The 22,470-nt window shown below is 56.1% G+C and overlaps 3 protein-coding genes across 7 annotated transcripts; 1 reads left to right on the forward strand and 2 right to left on the reverse strand.

Moving 5' to 3' along the window:
- Positions 1 to 1,423: 1,423 nt before the first annotated feature.
- GNGT2 (G protein subunit gamma transducin 2) lies at positions 1,424 to 2,082 on the reverse strand (the record flags this gene model as incomplete). The annotated part of the gene is made up of 2 exons (XM_082679773.1): positions 1,424 to 1,549; positions 1,999 to 2,082. 2 exons carry the CDS (start codon positions 2,080 to 2,082, stop codon positions 1,424 to 1,426), a joined length of 210 nt encoding a protein of 69 aa, XP_082535899.1.
- Positions 2,083 to 4,400: 2,318 nt separating this feature from the next.
- Positions 4,401 to 15,005, forward strand: ABI3 (ABI family member 3). Of its 2 annotated transcripts, none has more exons than XM_082679772.1 (8): positions 4,401 to 4,806; positions 9,699 to 9,866; positions 10,891 to 11,067; positions 12,554 to 12,639; positions 12,822 to 12,917; positions 13,095 to 13,228; positions 13,744 to 13,881; positions 14,191 to 15,005. In XM_082679772.1, the coding sequence occupies exons 1-8, from the start codon at positions 4,690 to 4,692 to the stop codon at positions 14,352 to 14,354; spliced, it is 1,080 nt and encodes a 359-aa protein (XP_082535898.1). In that variant the 5' UTR covers positions 4,401 to 4,689; the 3' UTR covers positions 14,355 to 15,005. The 2 variants fall into 2 exon arrangements, with proteins under 2 accessions (XP_082535898.1, XP_082535897.1); XM_082679771.1 differs by having other exon boundaries at positions 4,650 to 4,806; positions 13,098 to 13,228.
- A 1,082-nt stretch (positions 15,006 to 16,087) lies between these two features.
- PHOSPHO1 (phosphoethanolamine/phosphocholine phosphatase 1) lies at positions 16,088 to 22,172 on the reverse strand. Of its 4 annotated transcripts, none has more exons than XM_082678900.1 (4): positions 21,982 to 22,172; positions 20,694 to 20,791; positions 18,622 to 18,731; positions 16,088 to 16,967 (listed from the first exon to the last, which is right to left on the reverse strand). In XM_082678900.1, the coding sequence occupies exon 4, from the start codon at positions 16,958 to 16,960 to the stop codon at positions 16,100 to 16,102; it is 861 nt and encodes a 286-aa protein (XP_082535026.1). In that variant the 5' UTR covers positions 16,961 to 16,967; positions 18,622 to 18,731; positions 20,694 to 20,791; positions 21,982 to 22,172; the 3' UTR covers positions 16,088 to 16,099. The 4 variants fall into 4 exon arrangements, with proteins under 4 accessions (XP_082535026.1, XP_082535027.1, XP_082535025.1 ...); XM_082678901.1 differs by having other exon boundaries at positions 16,088 to 16,858; positions 21,872 to 22,172; XM_082678899.1 differs by having other exon boundaries at positions 21,872 to 22,172.
- Between the last annotated feature and the right edge of the window lie 298 nt (positions 22,173 to 22,470).

The following is a 22,470-nucleotide window of genomic DNA, read 5'->3' on the forward strand; positions in this document are numbered from 1 at the left end:
GCAGAGTCAGTGGTTTAGTATTGCAGACAAGACCCTCGGATGGTCTCCAACCCCACCTCTCTAGCAGCAGATCCTAAAAATCTAGGCCTTTCTCTTGACATTCCAACAACTGATCTGATGAGTGTTTGCATACAAACCCATGTTCTTTTTTTCTTCTTCTTTTATCTATTCCTCTGTTCATACTGTCCCTTCAACCAGATTTGCCACCCATCCACCCTTTACAACTTAACCCCTTAGGACTCAGCTCCAAGTATCACCTACTTTTCGAGGTCTTTCCTGTCCTCCCTCCTGGGATGCAACGCAGCCACTCAGCTGGATTTGATAGCCCTTCTGTGTGTCCCCCTCATGCTTCACGCAGACGTCCCTGACATTGCACTGAATGCACTGCATCATGAACGTCTGTCTGTGGCCCCTTTAGACAGTAATCTTCTTGCTAACAAGGCCTAGGAATTAGTCTTCCCGACCTTAGCAGGATCCAGCCTCCCTCATGCTAATCAAAACCTAGCCTTCTGCGGCTTAAATACCCTCAGCAGCTTCCTATTGCAATGAGGGTCAAAAAGAAACTTCTTACCTGAGCTCACAACAAGATCCTTTAGACTTGAGCTCATCTTCCTCTCCAGCCCCATGTTTCACCCCTCCCAGGTCTGTCCTCACCCCCCACGCCCCCACTTGCCTGCAACAGTTCACTTTGACAGTTTACATCGCCCTGATTGTCCACCTGCTGTGTGTTCCTGCACCACCCTTGACTTTCTTTTCCCCACAGCAGCACTTACTGATTAAACTGTATCCCTGTTTCACGCCTTCTATGCTAAATTCCATGAAAATAAGAGCCATTTGAATTTAGCTCACTTTTCTATCCTAGCCCAGCATGGAACAGGCACTCAATAACATTCAATAAATCATGACATCACGACTTTACGAGCTCTTTTTGTCACCAGGCCATCTGGGGTGATCCAAATGACCAGGGGGACTTCCACAGGACCGGCCATGAGGTGGGGGGAAAGGACGCCCCCACCTCCAGTCCTCAACCCGAAAGCTCTGAATGGGAATTCTGGCTCCTAGGCAGACAGTGGAGGGGGGAAATGGGAGGAGTAACTGTTTCCCAAGGACCGTCCCAGGTCTCAGGCAACTGCAGTCTTTTCAGACCCCACGAGTTTAGATGTCCACTGCTGAGCCAGGGAAGCTTTCCTGGGAGTGTTTCCAAGTGGGGTCAGCAGTGACCAGGCAGGTGGTAGTGGGAGAGAAGAGTTCAAAGCAGGACTGGGGAATGGCTTCATGATGTATGCAACCAGGCATCTTTACTCATTCTGTGACTAAGAGAAGGTGAACATCCCTGGTTCCCTGGGCGTCCCAGGATACTTGACTCTGGATAAGGAGGGGGCTGAGGAGGGGCAGGCATTCAGGATGAGGGGCTCCAGTGCCATCAGCTTATCATACAACCGCCTTTTTCCTTGAAGGGATTCTTGTCCTCAGGGATGCCTTTGAGAAGAGGGTCGTTTCCCGCTTCGGCCTCCACGTAATCCTTGATTTCCTTTCCTGTCTTGGAAATCTGCGGGAAAGTAAAGTGTGCGTCTAGCCCCTGTCTGTGGCTCGGGATTCATGATTTGTTCAGTCCCAAGAAAGCAGGCTTCTGGGCAGGGTGGGGATAGAGGCCGGAGAGGAGAAAGATGAGAGGCACAGGCAGGTGTGAGTACCTTGACCAGAACCGCAAAGCCTGACTCTTACCCTGAGGGACTTTTTGGCCAGGCCCAGCCCAGGGACAGGGCCGGACACATTGAGCCCTCGAGGCTCTGAGGTTATCTCTTACACACCTTTGTGGGATCAAACCCTGGCCTCCTTCCACTTCCCATCCCATTCCAGAGGCACCTCCTGCTCTTTCTACTGTCCTGGAGAAGGCCCACCACCAGGCTGTCCATCACTTCCTCCTTCGTGTCCCGGCTCCATGAGGACCAGAAGGGGATGGAGAAGAGGAAGCAGGGAAGGGAATAGGAGGCTCACCGGAGCTCTTGGGTTCTTCACTTCCTTCTTCAGCTGCTCCACCTCCATCTTTAAAAGCTCCTTCTCACTGAGCTCCTGGGCCATCCTGCCCTGGAGAGACCAGGTCCTGGAAAGGATTCCACAGCTGGGATTGCAAATCCCCTGGGCTCCCCCAGCTCCCTCCTCTGTACTCCCCACACCTCAACTTCTACCCTCCTCCCTGCTCACCGTATATTCTCATCACTCACCGTAGATTCACTGCACCCCCGCCCCCACCCCCATCCCATTATGAGTCTAGCCTCCAGAGGAGAGGATGCTCCCAGCCTCATGGGGGAGGCACACACAATCTTTGCCCTTTAGATAAGACCTGTCTATGGAGGAAAAGGGAATCAGAGCATGGAGAAGGGAGAGAAGAGTTTCTTTCAGTGAGGCAGATTTGGGAAGCAAAGTTATTGTTCCACCTAATGACACAGGTAGAAGTTTCCAGGAAACTCCAGGTCCTGTCAGAAGAGAGAGTAGTTTAGTGACTAAGAGAAAGACTCTGGAATCTGCCAGCCTCCAACTCTGATCGTGACTCTGCTGCTTCCAAGTTGTGTGGCCTTAGGCAATTTGCTCATCCTCCTTGAGCCTTAGTTTGCCCATCTGCAAAATGGGTATAATAATGCTACCTACCTTATATGATTATCGTGAGTGCTAAGAAAATAATGCATGTAAAATATTTTAACACACTGCCTGGCACATAATGAACACAATACATTTATCACCATCATCATCCTCATCATCACTACTACAGGGTTATCAGGAAGGCCTGCCCAGTGCCTAACACAATACCTCTAAGGCTAGCTCCCAGCCCAGTGCAACCTTAGCCCCTCTTACCTGCCAAGAAAGAACGTGCGCTTCAAGTCTTGTCCCCAGCCCAGACAAGATGGAGTTTGAGCCTCCTAGCTCCTCAGCAGCTGAAAGTCTTTGGATAAAGCAGATGGTTTGGAAGCCCAAATCTCTGATGCCTAAGCTGATCATAGGCTCAAGGTTCTAAGCCCATCCAGCAGCCTGAGCCTCCAAGACTGCCACCACTGCAGGCCCCCTGCCCCCTGCGTCGGCCCCCCTCCTGTAGTGACCCCTCTGGCTTACAGCCCGCTTCCCTGTTCTCACCCTCCAGCCCTGATTGCTCCCCTTCCCCGGCCTTCTCTCCCAAGCCCTCTCCTCCCGACCTCTGAGCATGCTCTGAGGCTGTTCTTCCCAATGAGGCAATTCCTAGACCAGCTCCTAACTTCCCTCACCCGAGAAGCCTTGTGTCCCCATTTCGAGCCCCACCATTTCACCTTGCAAGGTTCTCCCAGCTCAATCTTCATTCACTCATTCAGTAAAAATGTACTCACTTAGGCTGTGCCTCTCAGCACTTGGGCCCATGGCCACACCTCTAACACCTGTGTCCCCACGTTTTTGCCTCCATGCCTCCCCTTGAGCCCCATGTGTGGGTCTCCCTCAGCAGTCCCCGAGCTCAGGGCCCACGTCCTGATCTCTCTCTTGGTCTCCTCCCAGGACCACCCAAGGGCTGTGCCATTTAATAGTCACTGAGCTCCTGCTCAGGCTGACGCCCGTCCAATGACAGGAAACCCTCTCAAGGAGCAGATGTTAAGGGACCGATGTGGTCAGTGAGGGATCCTCTTCTTTCTCCTGACTCTAGAATGAATGACAGACTCCCCAGTGGGAGGGGCCGGGAGGAGGCCCGGAGTCCATCCTAACTTCCCCTGCTCCAGGATCCAAGTCCCACTCACAGCTCTGAGCACTAAGAAATTGAGATCAGGACAGGACCCCGGAGGTCATCTGGTCTGAGTCTCCTCCTGTGAATGCAGGAACTGGAGCACAGACCTCCTGAGGCGGGCTCAGTGCTCCGGCCACCGCTGCCTCCTAAGACTGACCTGTTAATCTGGAATTTAAACTTAGTGCTTCTCAAAGCCAAGTCCTTCCTGTTGTCCCGAGTCCCTTGTTCTACGCTTAGTCAATTTCATCTTGTCCTGCCGCTATCAGGCACAGAACATGTATGTACACCAGATCTTCATTGCAGGTAACCCTTCAGAGACTTGATAATGATTCTCAGGGGGCCTCTGGCTGTATCTTCCCGGTGTCCAGCATGGTTTCCCTGGCTGCTGCATCGGTTGTTTTCCACTGTCGCGGCACCACTGCCCTAGGGCCCCCAGCACAACCGGTCTCCGTATCCTCTCCACCCTCCAGTCCCCTGTCTCTTGGTGACTCATCCCCGAGCTTCCCAAGGAAGCCCCCACCCTCTGCCCTTTCCTCCCCTTCCATGAGTGGAAAATCCATCTCCACCCCCAGAGCAGGCCAGCCCCCTTCCTCCTGTCTCCCATCCCAGCCCCCGCTGCAGTTTCCTCTCCAGGCCCAGGGAGCAATCACAGCCGCCCCGACCTTGGCTTCCTCTGCTGGGAGGGATTGGGGGGCTGGGCCCCTGCAAGGGGCCCCCAGCTTCCCCCTTCCCCTGGGCAGGGGACAGAGAAGCACAGGCCCAGGGAGCGAGGACTAACTTCCTCTTGTGCCGGAATGAGCATGTCTGCCCTTTGCAAGTGGGTTTGGGTCTCTCAAGCAGAGGAAACCAAAAGCAGTGAGAGGGAGGGAAGGCGGAGCGACCAATCAAGGGCAGGGTGAGGCGCAAAACCAGCGGCTCCCCGGGGAGCCAGGCAGAGGCGGGGGGCCATGGCGGAGCTGCAGCAGCTGCAGGAGTTTGAGATCCCCACGGGCCGGGAGGCCCTGCAGGGCAACTACAGCTCCCTGCTGCGAGTCGCAGACTACTGCGAGGACAACTACGTGCAGGTAAGCAGAGCAGGCGCAGCCCCGGTGGCCCAGCCCCTCCAGGGGCCCGGACCCCCTCCTGACAGGTGCTCGGCCTGGGCCTTGGCTAATCTATCCTCCCACTCCAGGGCGGCTTCATCCCAGTCCCGCAAACTCTAACGCTGACTCGTGCTCTCCAAGCCCCCACTGTGCCCCTTCTCTCTCCCGGAGCCTCAGACATGCCCGGCAGGCAGCGCTACCCCGTCCTGCTACAGGCCTCATCCTAGGCTCATCTCCCTCCTAGCCTTTCACTCAGTTCCAGAGGCCCAAAGACTTGTCCTCACACACCTGTTGATGCCATCATTCCATGTTCAGGCTGGCTCTGGGTGAGACTTCAGAAGAACTTCCCATTGTCGTGAGCTTGAGATGGACGAGGGAAAGTTCTGCTCCTGAGATCTGAGGGAGAGCCGAGAGACGTCAGACTACGCTAGGTTAAAGAGATGGGGTCTGACTCAGAGGCAGGGAGATGGACAATAAGACTGCCGGGAACAGGCTACCAGCAAAAGATAAGGATGGTGGCATTTTAGAATAGTTTTCTAAATTGTGGGGTTGTCCCAGGACCGCAAGTCTGGAGCACGGGAAACTTAACAACGATCGAGCACCTCTGTTATTTCATTAACCTTTTTTTTTTTTTTGCGGTACGCGGGCCTCTCACTGTTGTGGCCTCTCCCGTTGCGGAGCACAGGCTCCGGACGCGCAGGCCCAGCGGCCATGGCTCACGGGCCCAGCCGCTCCGCGGCATGTGGGATCTTCCCAGACAGGGGCACGAACCCGCGTCCCCTGCATCGGCAGGCGGACTCTCAACCACTGCGCCACCAGGGAAGCCCTCATTAACCTTCTTAACCACCTTGTGAGACAGCATCATTATTCCAATTTCATAGATGAGGAAACAACAGTTCAGGGAGGTGAGGTGACTTGTCCAAGTCATACAGCTTGGCAATGGTAGAGCGGGCATCAGCCCAGGACTCCTGACTTCTGACGATGAGCCCTCTCCTCCCTGCCTTCCCCTCCCTGACATGCTGTATGACTTTAAGACAGTTATTTGCACTGGGACCTCCCGGCTCAGTAGGCGTGTGGGAAAAAATAATAATATAAGGAGCAAGTGCTTATGGGAAAATGGCAGATTAAAGAGAGTCAATGGTAACAAAAGTTAAGCCGCTTTGCTCTGCACCCAAACTGCTCTCATTGCCTCCTTCAGTCCTCACCCCAGTCTGTGAGCTGAGGACCACTCCTACTTCACAACCAGGAGGCTGAGCTTTGGAGAATTTAGCTCACTTTCCCAAGGTCTCTAAGCTAGTGGTAGAATCTGAATTCGAACCGGCAACTCTGACTCCAGAGCAGCACCCCCAAACCTCTAGTTGAAAATGTTACCCCGCGTGTAGATATTGAGTGGCTGATTGTAGCTACTGCAGATGAGCCGGAATGTGGCTTGTGAACCAGCTCTATTCTCCAAGCCCTGGAAGGCATGCTCCTTCTATGGACTAGGATGGAAGCTGGCCTTCCCATTCCTTCAGTATCTTCTGCGCATCTCAAAGCACTTCCAGATGGGTTCTCGTTTGCACACAGTGTGCACACAGAATTTGAGGTCGCAAAGAGCTGAGTCCAATTTCCAACTCCTGGACCTGAGACAAGTTTCCCCTCTGATTCTTTTTTTTTTTTTTTTTTTTTTGCGGTACGCGGGCCTCTCACTGTTGTGGCCTCTCCCGTTGTGGAGCACAGGCTTCGGATGCGCAGGCTCAGCGGCCACGACTCACGGGCCCAGCCACTCCGAGGCATGTGGGATCTTCCCAGACCAGGGCACGAACCCGTGTCCCCTGCATCGGCAGGCGGACTCTCGACCACTGCGTCACCAGGGAAGCCCTCCTCTCTGATTCTTATACCCTCCTTCTCAGTGGTCATATGGGTTTAATGTAATAATGTATTAAAGCATTTAGCCCAGCGCCTCCTCCTTAAGAAGGGCAGGATAAATGGCAGCTGTTACCGTTATCACCATCATCATCATCTTTCATCAGAAGGATGGAAGACACATACAGATATAAAAAGTCAATTCTAGTGAGGTGAAGCAGCCCTTGCACAGACACTCAGGGCATCGGAAGCCCTGACCCAGGTCAGAATCTGTAGATTCATGCTTCCTTCATGCAGAACACTAACTACTAGACCACACAACCAGGTACCTTTCCTGACTTCTCTGACGATCTTTGTCTGGGGAGCAAATGCTAAGGAAGGGTTTGGATGACTTCTCAGAACTGGTCTTAAACAAAGCCTGGTTCCCACACCCTCCCTCCCTCACCCCTCCCTCCACCCCAACCAGGTGTCAGGAAACCCATGGGGAATGGGGGAGGGCAGGCTGGGGTGAACGGCAGAGTTCTCCGTCAGGGTCCATTGGATTTGTAGACAGGGTGATTTGCATGATGAATAAGCAATCAGCCATGAAGTTGGATCCCAGACCTTTGTCTCTCCAGACCTCACTTTCGATTAAGACCAAAGCCAGGGGTCAGTAGGCATCCAGGCTCTAGCCTCCCAGAGCTGGGCCCAAGCAGACATTTTTCCTGTTTGGACTGACAGGAAAAATCCAGTGATGAATTCCATATGCCAGTCCAGGGAGGGGACAGTACAGGAGAGGCCAGCTAAGACCGGAGAAGTAGTCACTGCTCCATTCTGGGCCTTTGTCCATCTCCTTGCCTACTAAAGGAAGGTCTTGGACTAGAATAAGACCTGCTATGATTTCCGGTTTGATTTCTTTGCCTTTTCAAGGAACTTGGGGACATATGTTGATGAGATGTAAATTAGATGCAAACGAGCAGCTCTTTCCCTCAGTTGGAACAGAAAGGCAGGGAGGAGCACCTGAGGGGAAAAGCATGGAGGGGGTGTGTGGGGCGGGGTGTGTGTGTGTGTGTGTATGTGTGCTGTCCAGAAGGTTCTAGGCCTGCCCTTTGGCTCAAGCCTGGCTTGGGCTACACTGGAGGCACCCAGGTCTCTCTCAGCACCCTTCTCGGACAGGTTCTAGGTCTGTTCTCCACTGCAGGCCCAGAGGAGTACCTGAGAGCCCTTAGCAAGGAGACCTCAGCGTGCAGCCTTGCTGGTCACTCCGCTGGCCTCTCCCCAGACTTGCCATGGATTGGCCCGCTACCCTCCATGTCCCTGACCTGAGATGAGGAAGCTGTCTGGGGAAGCAAATGACCGGAGAAGCTTTGTCCCAACCCGCACAGTCCGATCTGGGACGGAAAAAAAACCCTCTTCTGTCTTCAGCCACTCCCTGCCCACCCCACCGCCACTGACTGGAAGTGTGGCCCTGGCCAGCACCTGGCACAGTGCCGGGCACGCAGCAGGAAGATGCCCAGCAAGTGTCTGGGTTTGCATTCAATCCGCTGAGTAACTCACAGACACGTATTCATTAAGTACCGTCTGTGTATTGGGCACTATTCCAGGACAGGATACAGAATATGACAGATGCGCTCCCTGCCCTCACAATGCTTACATTTGTGTGTGTGTGTGTGTGTGTGTGTGTGTGTGTGTGTGTATGTGTGTGTATAGATAATAAAGTACATAGATAAATAATTTCTGATAGTGCTAAGTGCTATGAAGAAAAGAGAACGGAGTAAATCTGATAGGGAGTCAATACAGAAGTGGGCTGGGGGAGACCTTAGGGTGGTGAGGGAAGGTGTCTCTGAAGCGCTGAGATTTAATAAGGATTCTAGAAAGAAACACAGCCAGTGCAAAGTCCTGAGGTAGAGGAACTCCCCTGGTGGCACAGTGGTTAAGAGCCCGCCTGCCAATGCAGGGGGAGATAGGTTCGATCCCTGATCCGGGAGGATCCCATATGCCACGGAGCAGCTAAGCCCGTGCGCCACAACTACTGAACCTGTGCTCTAGAGCCCACGTGCCGTGACTACTGAGGCCGTGTGCCACGACTACTGAGGCCGTGTGCCACAACTACTGACGCCTGCACACCTAGAGCCCGTGCTCCGCAACAAGAGAAGCCACCGCAACTAGAAGTCCGTGCACCGCAATGAAGAGTAGCCTCCGCTCGCTGCAACTAGAGAAAGCCCGCATGCAGCAACAAAGATCCAACGCAGCCAAAAAAAAAAAGGCCTAAGGTAGAAACGATCTTAGCTTGATCAGGAAGAGAGACCCAATGGCCAGTGTGGCTTGAGGGGCGTGAGTGAGGGAGAGTGGAAGGCAATGAGGGTGAGAAAGAAAGCAGGAGCCAGCCTTGTGAGGCCCTATGTAGGCCACGGTTAGAAGTAGCTTTATTCTCGGTGTGTTGGGAAGCTGTTGGAGGGAATGAGTGATTGAAATCACCCTTCCTGGGCCTCAGTTTCTTATCTATAAAATGGATCAGATTATCGCTTCCCAAACACCAGCTTGAAGACTGGAGATAAACCAGGAGCACAGGAGTCGCCTGAGGAACTTTTAGAGGTACAGATTCATTGGTCCCGCGCCCAGGGGATTCTGGTTAGAAGGTCTGGGATGGGGGCATGAGGTTGGCTGTTTGGTTTACAAGTCTGAGAATATCTCTTCCAGCCAGTATTGACTTCCTCTTTCCTTTCTACCATTCACCCTTTAGCTCCCGCCCCCACCCCCCTCAAAAAATATCTTCAGGAGGATGGTGGAGCCAATCCTGTGTGACTATTTGAGCAGGGTGCCTTTTCCTTCCCTTGCACCCAGTCCTCAGGGCTGCAGATTCACTCTCCTGATGTCCCCTGAGTCCTTCTTACCACATCATTCTTACAGAAACCTCCTCAAACAGCTGAGGGTTGCCACTTCCTCCCAACTCAGCCCCCACATTTCCTATACCCCATCCCAGCCCAGCCCACCCAGCCGCGGCCCCAGTGGAATATGCTGGCCTCAGGCCAGGGCTGTGTGTATTTCAGGCCACAGACAAACGGAAGGCGCTGGAGGAGACCATGGCCTTCACCACCCAGGCCCTGGCCAGTGTGGCCTACCAGGTGGGCAACCTGGCTGGACACACTCTGCGTATGTTGGACCTTCAGGCGTCCGCCCTGAGGCAGGTGGAAGCCCGTGTGAGCACGCTGGGCCAGGTAAGGGCTGTGGGAAGGCTGCTCGCCTCACACCCCAACTCTTCAGCCCCACCTGGACATCTTCTGCAGTAAAATTTCTTTCTTGCCTCCCTCCATGTCCAAATGCCCACCTGTATCACAGAAGGCTGGCACTCCCCAAACTTTTTGAGCCTTCTAGTCTTTGTGGCTGTGTCTCAGGGGTGAGCCTTGCTGCCCCATCGGACCAGGAACTCCCCGATGGCAGAACTTTATCTTTCTCTGAATTCTATCCTACATGGTAGAAAGCAGGCTCTCCCTATCACGGTGGCTGCATAGGACAGGAAAGAGGAAAATGGACCCTGTTTCCATATAAACACGGGTGGTGATTTTATAAATATCCCAGACTCAGAGTGCTTGCTTGGCAAGGTCATCCTCAGCCCTGGAAGCACTGCCACCACCACACAGCAACCCCAGCCCATCTAGCATACGCACCCTCCTCCTTCCTTCCTGGATCCTTGGCCAAGGAATTGCCCCATAAACCACACGCACAGATCCAGTTACACATGGGTCTGGCCTGTGCATCTCTCCCATGTTCAGTGTGGGTGTGTCTTTTCCTCTCACCCCAGCAGATTGGAGTTCCCACCCTCTCAGCGCTGTAGGTTTCTCCACAGTACATTCCAAGAGGAAGTTAATTCACTTATATTATTGTCCCCCCAAAGGAAGAGCTGATCCAGCCACAATTCTCAGCCACCTCCACTTTATCTCCCTCTGCTCCCAAGCCAGCCCCGTCTCTTCCCAGCATCCCCAGGGATGTTGTGTTTTCTCTTCCTCGGTTCCTGCTCAGCTAATAATAACCCTTGCTCTCTTCCACCAGGAAGTTGCTCCAGAGTGGTTCCATTCTCAACTGGCAACCCTTTCCCCAAATGCTGTCTGCCCTTGGGGACAAAACTCACTCTTTCTCTGGACTTCCCTGCCTCCGATGGTCCCTCCTCCCACCCCAAAGCCTTAAGGGGAAGGGTGCTGTGCAGAGGCTGCCCCACTGTCATCTCCAACCCTGTTTTTGCAGATGGTGAACATGCATATGGAGAAGGTGGCCCGAAGGGAGATCGGCACCTTAGCCACCGTCCAGCGGCTGCCCCCCAGCCAGAAAATTATCGCCCCTGAGAGCCTGCCTCCCCTCACGCCCTACTACAGGAGACCCCTCAACTTCGGTTGCCTGGATGACATCGGTCACGGGGTCAAGGTAGAGAGAGGGGTTCCTCCTCTTTCTCCAGAGCCCACCCTCTTCTCTTTTTTTTTTTTGGCTGTGTCACGCAGCATGCGAGATTTTAGTTCCCTGACCAGGGATCGAACCTGTGCCCCTTGCAGTGGAAGTGCGGAGTCTTAACCACTGGACCACCAGGGAAGTCCCCCCACCCTCTTCTGCCTCATGGCTCTCTTCTCTCTAGACCCTCAGTTTTCTTCCACAACCATGTTCTTGTCCCAAGCTGCAGTCCCTTTCCGTCCTCACTCCCTAAAGCCACCACCCTAAGTGGCTACCTTACTCCACAAGGCCTCCTTAGAGGAGTCCCTTCACCCCCTTCCTCCTTAAAAATTCTTCATGACCCCTCTCTTCATAACTGACCTTTACTCTGTATCACACGATCTGCTGCGAGTGACATCTGGGCACTCCACCCCTCCTTGTGGGTGGCGGGTGTGTGTGAAAGGGAAGAGGGGGGAGGGAGAATGTCAGGGTGTGTATGAGAATGGTGGGCCAGCCACATGAGATCGGCAACTTCCTCTGTCTGGAGGTTTGAGGTCACTGCACTGAACAGTCACCCCAGAGCTGCTGTTGGGTGGGAAGGGGCTGGGACGCAGCCACTCACAGGAGGACACGGTGAATGACTCTGGCATTTTCTTGACAATCCATGTCCTTCTGAGAGGTGGGAGAGGACACACACCCCCATCACATTTTGCTGATTACTTGTCCCCACACTCCAACATTCCAGACTAGATTGGACGTTCCCCTGCATCTAAATGGCCCCTTGCTATCCTTAACACGCCATCTCCCCCCAGAAAGAGAAAGCACACGCCCTCCTTCAGTCACCAGGCCTCCTCACCAGTAAGTTCTTCCTTCTGTCCAACTTCAATTCTTTATGCGTGGGCTCGAGTCCCTTTTTGTCTTGTCCCTTGTGAAGGATAGCAGAGGACATCAGCCCCCATGCACCCCCTCTAGGTAGGGGAAACCCTGTCACTAACAGAGGTGCTCTCTTGCATGTGGGTTTGCACCTTGTCACGGGTACACTAAACGTTCTGCTCCTCTCTGCCCCAAACTCCCCAAAGCCAGTTCCCCAGGCCTGCGAAAATGACAGGTGGGACATTTCTAAGTCAACCGCTACCTCCTCAGCCGCGCACTGGCGTTGGGGTTTCTCAGAGTCAGGGACCACCAAGCTGAGCGCTGAGACGCTTTTGCGAGCGGGTGGGGCTCAGCCGCTGAGGCTCTGCAGAGGAAGTGGCCTTCTGACCGTGCCTGTCTGAGCCTAGGCAGACTTGAGGCCTGGGATCCAGGCAGCGAGCAAGAGTGGGTGGGGCGGGGGTGGGAGAGGGGGGCTGGGAAGTGGAACCGGGAACTTGCTGTGTCCGCGCTCTCCCTCCCAGTTCTCGTCTGCCCCTCCCGCATTTCCTCTCTGGGATGAGGGGGCTATTGCAGGCCCCCCCCGGTGTCAGCCCCGCCCCCTGTTCCCCCGCAGGATCTGAGCACACAGCTGTCGCGGACCGGGACCCTGTCTCGAAAGAGCATCAAGGCGCCTGCCACACCCGGCTCCACCACCCTGGGGTGAGGCCTCCCCGCAATTCACACCTGCGCCGCTCCATCCAGAAACCCTACTCCTCCATAGCCCCCTTCAAGCCGGGCGCCAAACTTCCTCCTCCGCCAGTTGCCACCTCCTCCCCGCACCGACCGCCTGCTCGCCTGATGCCTTCCCCTTGACGACACCCCTTCTCTCTGCCCACCCCCAGGAGAGCGCCCCGGATCCCCGAGCCAGTGCAGCTCCCCATGGTGCCGGACGGCAAACTCTCCGCCGCCTCCTCTGCCTCCTCCCTGGCCTCGGCCTGGTGAGCCGCACAGGTCCAGGTTGCGGGTGGTCGTGAAGGGCGGGGGCTTAAGAGGACTCAGGGTCACGGGGGCGGAGCTTATGACGGAAGGGGGCGGGGCCAGTTGGTTGCTGAGTTAGGAAGGTGTCCCCCCCCCGCCCCCAATCTAGCCGAGCGCCCGCTTTCTCTGGTCTTCAGCAGCGCCGAAGCTGTCGGTGGGGTCTCCACGACCCAGGAGCAGGCAGTACCCCCACCTCCACCCCCTCCACCTGCTGCCTCCGAAGGTTTCCTGCCGCCCCCTCCGCTGGGGGAACTGTACCTGCCCCCAACGGGTAAGGAGCTCTGCCCTCTCCTCCTAGCTCAACTTTGGGGTCGTTCTCACCTCCCAATACTTCTCCCCACCCTCACCCTTGTTGGGTCCAACTGGGTCTATGTCAGTGACCACTTTGTCCAAGGCAGGAGTACCGGGAAGAAAGGCAGCGGAGGGAATGAACTAACATAATTTAGCCCCCGCTTTCTCATCCATTTTCTCCCTTTTACTTAACCTCCTAGGATCTTCACACTCCCATTTAATAGATGAAGCTGAGCCTGAGAGGTTAAACTAAGTGCATTGGCTCACTCAGTCAAGTGGCAGAGTCTGACAGCCCTACAACTGTTCAATGTTACTGTATTTACTGAGCACCTACTACCTGCTAGAGGCATTGTGGGAGGACCAGGATGAACGGGGGCTGAAAGCAGATTGCAAAAAATGGGTAGATCCTGGGGCCCTGCTCTCCAACACTGAAGTTTCTTGGCCTGGAGGCGGTTGCCTGTGTGACACTTGCAGCCTTTCTGCTTTCCCTCCCAGCCCCAGAGCTGCCCATGCCCCTGGACCTGCCCCCTCCTCCACCCTTGGATGTAGATGATTTGGGGCTACCACCTCCGCCACCACCAGGCTTTGGGCCTGAAGAACCCAGCTGGGTCCCTGATGCATACTTGGAGAAAGGTACTTGACACCTGGGATTGAAAGGCACCAGATCCTGGGGTCAGGATTCCCCGCTCTTCTAGCCCAGAGCCATTCTCCCCTCCAGCTGCAAAGGGGTGAGGCTGTTGTTCCCCACATCCCCATAGAGAAGAGAAGCAGCCGGCCTGATATTGAATATTATCTCAGCTGGGGAGGAGTCCCGGGGCTTTGGAGAAGGCGTCTCCTGCTCCACCCCCCACGTTGCTCCCTAGGGTCCAGTATGTGGGCTCCAGCATCCCTGTGGCGGGGCAGGAGGCACATCTCACGGCACCTTCTCCTCCCGCCCTGCAGTGGTGACACTGTACCCGTACACCCGCCAGAAGGACAACGAACTCTCCTTCTCTGAGGGCACCGTTATCTGCATCACCCGCCGCTACTCTGATGGCTGGTGTGAGGGTGTCTGCTCAGAGGGGTCTGGATTCTTCCCCGGGAACTATGTGGAACCCAGCTGCTGACAGTCCGGGCTCTCTCGGATGCTGACCCAAGCACAGCCTTGAGTGAGCCTCTTTTTCTGAGCCCCACACCGAAGCCAGCTCCACAGTCAAGACTGGACCAGGCCTGCACACCTCCTGGGCTGTGAGCTGTGTCTGTTCCTTCTCCAGAGGCCTGCTGGAGACAGGAAAGAACTGGAAACCAAGGAGTTTGGTGACCTTATCCACAGGGGACCCTTACGCCATGCATGACAGGGTCTCCAGCTGCAAGCGCCAACTTTGAATAAAACTCTGATGCCCTGATTGCCCTGCAGGGCTGGGGAACCGAGGGACTGAAAGGCAGCCCACTTGTAAGGCTCCCGCTAATTGAGCGCCCCCGCCTGCCCTGAGCAGCGGTATCCCCCATCTCCTCGGTGCTCACTGAGCCCTCTGCGCTCGACCCCTGTGCCCCTCTGCAGAGACGGGCTGCACCCTGCTCTTTTGCCTGTTGCTTGCTTTGTTATGTATTTAGTTTTGGTTCCCCAAGCTGGGCACTCCTCCCAAGAGTGGGGACCAGCTCCCTCACTTAAGTGGGGCTTTTTGAGAGCAGAGATCACCTCGCCCTCATCCCTCAGGCTGCGGCGCAAGAGATCTCAGCCACCTTCACCTCCTTTCTCTTTTTCTTTTTTTTTCTGTACGCGGGCCTCTCACTGCTGTGGCCTCTCCCGTTGTGGAGCACAGGCTCCGGACGCGCAGGCTCAGCGGCCATGGCTTACGGGCCCAGCCGCTCCGCGGCATGGGGGATCTTCCCGGACTGGGGCACGAACCCACGTTCCCTGCATCGGCAGGCGGACTCTCAACCACTGCACCACCAGGGAAGCCCCTTCACCTCCTTTATAGCTCTGAAACACCAAAAGAGGGAGGAGGGCCTTGGGTTTCCGCTGGCTCTGCTTTAAAACATCATGGCTTTCTGTTCCATACGGGAGAAGGGGGACTCAGAGGGCCCAGTCGGCGGGGCAACTTTGGTTAAGTCCCTGGTTTCTTGCTGCATAGACGAGGCTGGGGTGCGAGGAGGTATCTTCGGGGTCTGTGAGGTCCCTGGCTGGCCAGACCCGAGCCCCGGACAGTGTGCTACCTCATTCGACCACAAGGAGGTGTCTGTGCCCTCTGGCTTTTTTTCCTGTGGGGATGCTGACAGGGTTGGGGGGGGGGGAAGGGAGGCCAGGAGTACAGTGTAGGGTCACAGTAGGTAAAACAAGATCTAGGCCTGGGACCTTCGGCAGAGAGCGCCACTCCTCTCCGCGGGGAGTCCGGTGCGGGGGAGGGGGTGGTGGAGAGTGCAGGGCCTGGGTCCCCTTGACAGAAGACTGGGGGTGGGAGGTCATGCAGCCCAAGGTTTAACTAAACCTTTAGTTAAAGGCTTAGTTGGTTTAACTAAACCAACGCAGCGGGAGATGTTCTACCCCGCCAGGGAACCCCTTCCTCCCAGCTGGACCAGGTTTTTGGAATAGCTGCTGCCTGCTCAGGTATGCGCACCGCCCGGATGGGGCAGACTCCGGAATTTGCTTGCAGTGGAACTGGGGGAGGCAGCAGAGCTGGGTTAACTGCATAGACGGGGACAGCTCCGAACTCTCTCTTTCAGTCCCCAAATGGACGAACCTAGGATTCCGGAAATTCCCGGAGGATCATAACAAAGCGAAAGGGAGAGGGGGTAATAAAGCTAGGTGTGTCTTTCCCGACCCCCACCCCTCACCCCCTCCCCGCCCGGGTGCCCCCTGCAGGCCACGTCCTCAGCACGTCTTCAGCACCTGTTGCAGATGGAGGCGCACTTCGGTGGCGGTTTCCCAGGGCACCACCCTGGCGCAGAAGGAGCTGGGCTCGGCCTTCTGCGCCTCCTGGATAAGGCGGTGCATGGGGTAGCCCCGGCGCGGGAAGGCCACGTCGCCTCCTGCCAGCACCCCCATGGGGCAAAAGTCGTTGGCGCCGTCGCCCACGTAGAAAAGGCGCTCGAAGTGCACGCCGTCGTGGGCCCGCTCGCGCAGGTAGTCGCTGAGCACCTTGTGCTTGCACATGTTGGCGGGGCAGCGAGCGCAGCTGTGCGCGTGGAAGGGCCGCAGCGCCAGCAGCCCCCGAGCGTCGGGCCCCGACGGGTTGCTGAAGATGCGGCGGAACAGGCCGTGGTGGCCGGCGGCGCGCAGCGCACTCTCCACGCCAAAGGTGTTGGCGTCTGAGATAAGAATAACCTCAAAGCAGGCCCCCTGCTTGGCCACAAACTGCAGAAGCTCGCCCATGCCGGGCGACAGGGGGATGGCCTCGTAGATGGCGCGCAGGTCCCGGGGCCGCACGCCCTGCTCGCCCAGGTACTGGAAGACGCGCTGCATGTACTCGTTGTAGAAGCCCTCGCGGTAGGTGGCACGCAGGCTCTCAGGCAGCCGCTGGCCCGGCGCGGCGCGCACGATGGAGTCATCGCTGTTTTCATCCACGATAGTCTCGTCAAAGTCGAAGGTCAGGAGGAAGCGCGGTGCGCCCTGCGCAGCCATCCCGCCGTCCTGGGAGCAGGGGAGAGAGGAAGGAGCAAGCGAGAGGGGGCGCGGCGGGAGCCGGCCAGGGAGAGGCTGGTTAGCGGGTCTCGGCCAGAGGCGCTGGCACATCCAAGACCTGAGGAGGACCCAAGGCTGGTTAAGCAACGCCGTCCCCACCCCCAGCCTTCCCCGCCCACCCCCTTGCACCTCTCGGTTAACTGCGCTGGGGTTTATCCTCAGGGGACCATCCTCCTCGTGAACCCAGAAGGGCTTCTTTGGCACCTGCTTCTTCTACTCTCATCCGGGGCTATGGGGGCTTAACGAGGGTCAGCTTAAAAGAGTGGCAGAGTGGCTTCCAAGGGGGCGCTCCTTTGGGGAGGTTTCTGGACTATTCTGGAGACTTCCAGTGACCCCAGCTGTCCATTGGATACAGGGAGGGTGGGAGGGACTCTCTACTCCCTCTTCCCTAACATAGTTAAGGAAAACCACCCGTTCACCCAAATGCAGCAGCCTCCTCGTTCCCCTTTTTGGCCATGCACAGCCGACGGCTTGTGGGGCTGGTGGACAGGAGGAGCCAGGGAAGACTTGCTAGCACCACCCAAAGCATGTGGGCGATCAGTGCCAGGCCTGGAGAGGTAGGGGCCTGGGCTTCTGCACTGGCCAGAGAATTGGATTTTAGCTCTTGGAAGAGCCAGGTAGGTGGATTGACTATCCCAAATCCAGGCAGGCTCTCTGTGAGCTGCCTCCAGCCAGTGGCACTGGGCAGGGGTCCGAAGATGGGACACAACTTCTCGGGGGAGTTTTAGGGCCCTGTGCTGACAGCTCATCACTAATCACTTGCCAATTCCCTGGGAGGAACTTGTCAGCAGGTGGGGTTTCTGCGAGAGTCCGAAGCAAGCGGGCAGCAGGAGAAGCAGTGGGGCTTGGGGAAGTCGGAGCCTCCCACACCAGGCCACGACATACCTGGGAGACAGGTAAGGGAGAGGAAAGAGAGCAGCAGTGGCTGAAAAGGCAGAGGAGGCAGCAGGTAGTGGGGACATGGGTGGGGGGGGGGATGAGGCAGGAGTGGGGAAGAAGAGGGCTAGAGGAGGAAGTCGTGCCGGGGCCACGGGGAGGAAGGAACATGAAGTCAAGACCCTGGGTTAACCATGTTGCGGGGGGCGGGTGGGAAACACAAGGGAGAGGATGGGAGGTAACAGGGCAAGTGTGAGGGCGCGAAGGCAAGCAAATGGAGAGCAGAAGCCCTCTGCAGCCTGGCCCTGCCTCTCTGCCTGCCAGCAGCTTCATGTGACAGAGGGGCAGCGAGCAGATTACGTACAGCTTCAGAATATCCACCATGCTGCCTTTCTGCCTCTCAACCCCCCACCCCAGTTAGTTGAGACAGAGCCACTCCTCTTTCTGGTTTCTTCCTAACTCCCTTTCCAATATTCCTGTGATGATTATGGCCTGGTACATCCTGTAAACAGAAGGCCAAGCTCCTGATTTCCAAACTGGGATTTGAACCTGCTATCTGCCTCCCTAAGAGAATTGTCCCTTTGACTTCCATCCCTAGAGTCACTCTCTGGTCTCACCAACATCTATCTGTGAGTTTCAGTGGCCCACGATCCCTGGAGTGGAGGATGTAAAGCATCAGGGCCCCACCCCTGGGATGGAAGCTTCCAGGGATTAGTGGAGGCGCAGTAGAGGTGAGGGCAGGCTTAAAAGGGGCTGGATAGGGCTCCTCCCTCCCCATGATGGGAACATGGGAGCTGAGGCCTCATCCTAAGAGACCCCTGGAGGGACCCACTTACCCTAGATAGGCATCGGAGGCCAGCAACTGGAAAACACCCGCTCATGGTCAGTACATCACCCTGGGCACCACCTGTAGGGACTGTTGGCCTCCAGCTGTCGTCCAGAGCTCCTAACAACCACACAAGGTCCGTTTGAGGGTCCCAGTCAGGTGGCTTTGTTTCCTTGTCCTAACCCCTCTCCTGAGCCCCAGGAACCACTCAGTAAAAACAGCCCCTCAGATAGGCCAAGGACCACAAAGCCCTTGCTGGGCACCCTCTTAACAATCCCCTACGATGCTGGAAAGGTTACAGATGATATTATTGGAGACCTAGAAAGTTTAACCAACTTGTGCAGACATCACCCACTGTATGTGGCAGAGATCTCAAAACCAGATCTCAGAGTCTGAGACCAGTGCTTTTTTCTCTGTATGGTCATTGCCCCATTCTTGTGTACGGCACATCATAGTTTACAAATCATCTTCGCTCACATTCTCTCCCTGCTCATCACAATCCCATGAATTCAGCAGATGAGAAGGGCTCAGAGATTAAATAACTTGCCCAAGGCTATGATGGTTCCATGGCACAGAGCCTGGTTCATGAAAACCTGGCCACAGCCTTGCCTGCCCTCTGCCCTCAAAGGGGAAGGGGCAGATGACCAGGCTCACTGCACCACAGCTGGAAGGCCGGGACCCCTGGGCACCACAGGTGATCTGGGACTGTCTTCCTCCCTGGTGCTTCTAGAGGCTGGCAGTCAGCAGGAGTCGGGTTGAAATTTCTGCCGGACTTTGCTATGTAACTTTGGGGACAGGGTTTGGCTTCGTGGGGGGCTTCACCAGTGCAGCTACAAACCCACAACTCCAGTGCCTCCCCTCCATCCTGGGGTTAAATGAGAGACTAGATGCAGCTGGGACAGGTCTGGAAAGCTACTGTGAGCCAGGAGACTAGACAGGCTAAGGAGCAAAGGAGCAAAGGTCTGGCTGACTGCTTCCCTCTGGTGGTGAGAGTGGGTGACACTGGGTACCCCTCTGACTTTGTCAAGTTGACTCTCCCCAGAGCATCCCAGGACAGCATGGAGAAGCTGTAGCCCTCAAGACAGAGACTGGGATATCCCAGGAGGGAGGGGCTCTCTCGCTCTCCATCTTGAGGTACCCCATCCCTCCCCACTCCCTGACCACACATGCGTTAAACCCTTTTGCTAGGGATGGGATGTGGGTTTCAGCCTTTTCCCTAAGAACTTGTAATCTAGGAATTGAAGAGACACAGTTCAAGAAGATGGGAGAGGGCTTCCCTGGTGGCGCAGTGGTTGAGAGTCTGCTTGCTTATGCAGGGGACATGGGTTCGTGCCCCGGTCTGGGAAGATCCCACATGCCACAGAGCGGCTAGGCCCGTGAGCCATGGCCGCTGAGCCTGTGCATCCGGAGCCTGTGCTCCGCAACAGGAGAGGCCACAACAGTGAGAGGCCCGTGTACCGCAAAAAAAAGAAAAAGAAAAAGAAAATGGGAGAGAAGGGGAGGGAGGCATGTGAGGTGAAGGAAGGGCACGTTTAGGGGGTTAGAGGTGGGAGGGCTGTCCCCAGGCCCCATCTAGAGGGAGTTTCAGCCTTCCAGAATCCTGGCTGATATCACATGTTCCCCAGAGGCCAGGCAAATCCAAAGAGAAAAGGTCAAGGGATGCCACTCCCCTTGTAAAAGCAAACATGGACAGACATGTGCCGGGCAGACACAAAGATAAAAAAGGGTCTCCAGGAGCCACCCAGAAGCCAACTTTCACTGCCCTTGGTGCTTTTTCTTTTCTTTTCTTTTTTAAATTTGGTGGAATAGTCTACTGGGTTTTAATCATGTTCAAAACTTCTCATAGCAAAAGAAATAGTTACATTTTTTTCATCTAATACTAGTATTTAGGGAAATCAGTTAAACATTTATTTGGTGAGTTGCCCTTGTTTTAGTCCCCACAGCAGAAAGCCAGGCATCCTGGGTTTCTCCCCTCGAAACTGAGAAGGCCATGCTGTGATACCCACCCCTACCCCAGAGTAGTCAGAGGGACCCCAGGCCCCGCTTGGATCTGCCTCCTGTGACATTCAAAAAGGTACTCACCTCTGCTAGCTTTGTCCTGAGTGATCAAAACTTTTGTGGTCACCAAAAAGGGTCCCTCAGAGGAAAGGGGAACAGGACCTCTGAGCTTTTCCTGCAGGCTAGAGTAGAGAGAGAAGGGTTTCATCAGGCTGGCAGGGAGTCCACGTTCTAGTCCTACCTAAAAGCACTGCTTCTCTCCTCCCCCCTCCACCCTCCCCACCCACCCCGTTCACCTTTTTACACAAGTGCTGCTACATTACATCTATGGGAATAGGGTGCGAGGACACCTGGGGATGAGGGAGGGAAACAAGAATAGGCCCTAAGTTTGAAAGGCCCCTCTTAATGGATGGATGGAGTTTTAGCAGCTTTAACGGTTTTCTACGAGAAACGTGCAGGATAAGGATGTGGTGGGGGCAAGGACCCCAGAGATACCATAGTAACGCATCCTCTTAGTATCAACCACTAGAAACCAGATTTCACCACTAGGCTGGAGTTCTCTCCCTCCCCCAGACAGCACTCCCAACTTCGTCATGGTCTATTCCTCGCTCACCACCACCAGCAGTGAATAGGAAAGGCCCAGAGGGGTCAAGCTAACATCCTGGGTCACACAGCATCAGAATCAAGATTAGAACTCAGGGGTCTCTACTGCCTCTTGGGAAAACTGCAGCCAGAACTTTCCCTATTGCCCCCCTGGGTTGTGAGCTTGCAGTCCTGACTAGCTGGGTTGAAGTCCTGGAGCTCTCGTGCCAGTGAGGAAGCTGAGACCCTGAGTCACCTCTGGTCTCGCCCTGCCTGGGTGGACAAGCTCGGAGGGGATCCTCAATGGGCAAGGAGGTGGCAGCTGACGGTGGAGTGGGGGGAGAGATATTTTTAGAGGTGGCTGGAAAGCAGGCACTCTGGCACACCCCCAGCTGGCGGGTGCTTCGCTCCAGTGAGGGGCGGCGGGCGGGCAGCTCGGGAGTCGAGGGGACTCGTGGGTGGCAGGGAGCAAGGGAGCACGGATTCCTAAGCCTTGTCCGAGTCGGGGACGGACCTAAACCCGGACAGCCCGTTCCTGGGGTAGGAGAAGGGGGACTCATTCCTCCGCCCCGGAGACTCCCCCAATGACACGCGCGTGAAAGAGCGCTCTCAGACTCAGCGCAGCCGCCACCCCACACTGGGACCCCAGCACTCCCCACCTCGGGAAACCCAGGACTCACGTGGGGAGCGGTGGCTGCAGACGTCTGTCCCGGCTGAGTTTGGAGTGTAAAGAGTGGGGAGAGGGGCTAGCTGAGGTTTTTGGGCGCAGGATGGAGCAAGGGGTGCTTACGGGAATTGAAGGGGACGCGGTGTCTTATCCGCCCCCGGATTTCTTGGGCTCCGGCTCTCACGAGTCCCTCCACTCCCGAGGGGCCGTGGATGATGTGCATCTGGACCGCTCTCTCCACTTGCCCCCCATCCCCACCCCGGGCCGCCGCCGCGTCCCCTTTAAATACCCGGGAGCCTGAGCCGGAGCCCAAGCCGCGGTTGGCGCTGCGGCTGCCGCAGCACCCGGGCCCACCGCAGTCCCCGCACGTCACAAGCGGCTGTCCAATCACAGTGGCGCCGGAGAACACTAAGGGGGCGGGCCTCCGCAGGCCACGCCTCCCGGCTGCCCCGGAGGCTCCCGGAGCGCAAGCGAAGGTGGGATTGGGAGCTGCGGGAAAGGGTAGGAGAGTGGAGGTGGAACGCGTCCCTTCAGAGGGGCGTGGGTGGGGGGCACCCTCATTAGAGCGGCTGCGGGCCTCTACGTAAGTCCCGAGCACACACCTGGAGGTGC

The sequence above is a fragment of the Grampus griseus genome, assembly GCF_964374135.1.
Source record: "Grampus griseus genome assembly, chromosome: 20".
NCBI classification, from domain to species: Eukaryota; Metazoa; Chordata; class Mammalia; order Artiodactyla; family Delphinidae; genus Grampus; species Grampus griseus.

Excerpts from the sequence above, each read along its gene's own strand:
- ABI3 (XM_082679772.1), top strand. The coding sequence starts at position 4,690 with ATGGCGGAGCTGCAGCAGCTGCAGGAGTTTGAGATCCCCACGGGCCGG. Across the intron at positions 12,918-13,094 it reads TCCTCCCTGGCCTCGGCCTG|CAGCGCCGAAGCTGTCGGTG; the intron begins GTGAGCCGCACA and ends TCTGGTCTTCAG. Across the intron at positions 13,229-13,743 it reads ACTGTACCTGCCCCCAACGG|CCCCAGAGCTGCCCATGCCC; the intron begins GTAAGGAGCTCT and ends TTTCCCTCCCAG.
- PHOSPHO1 (XM_082678900.1), bottom strand. The coding sequence starts at position 16,960 with ATGTGCCAGCGCCTCTGGCCGAGACCCGCTAACCAGCCTCTCCCTGGC.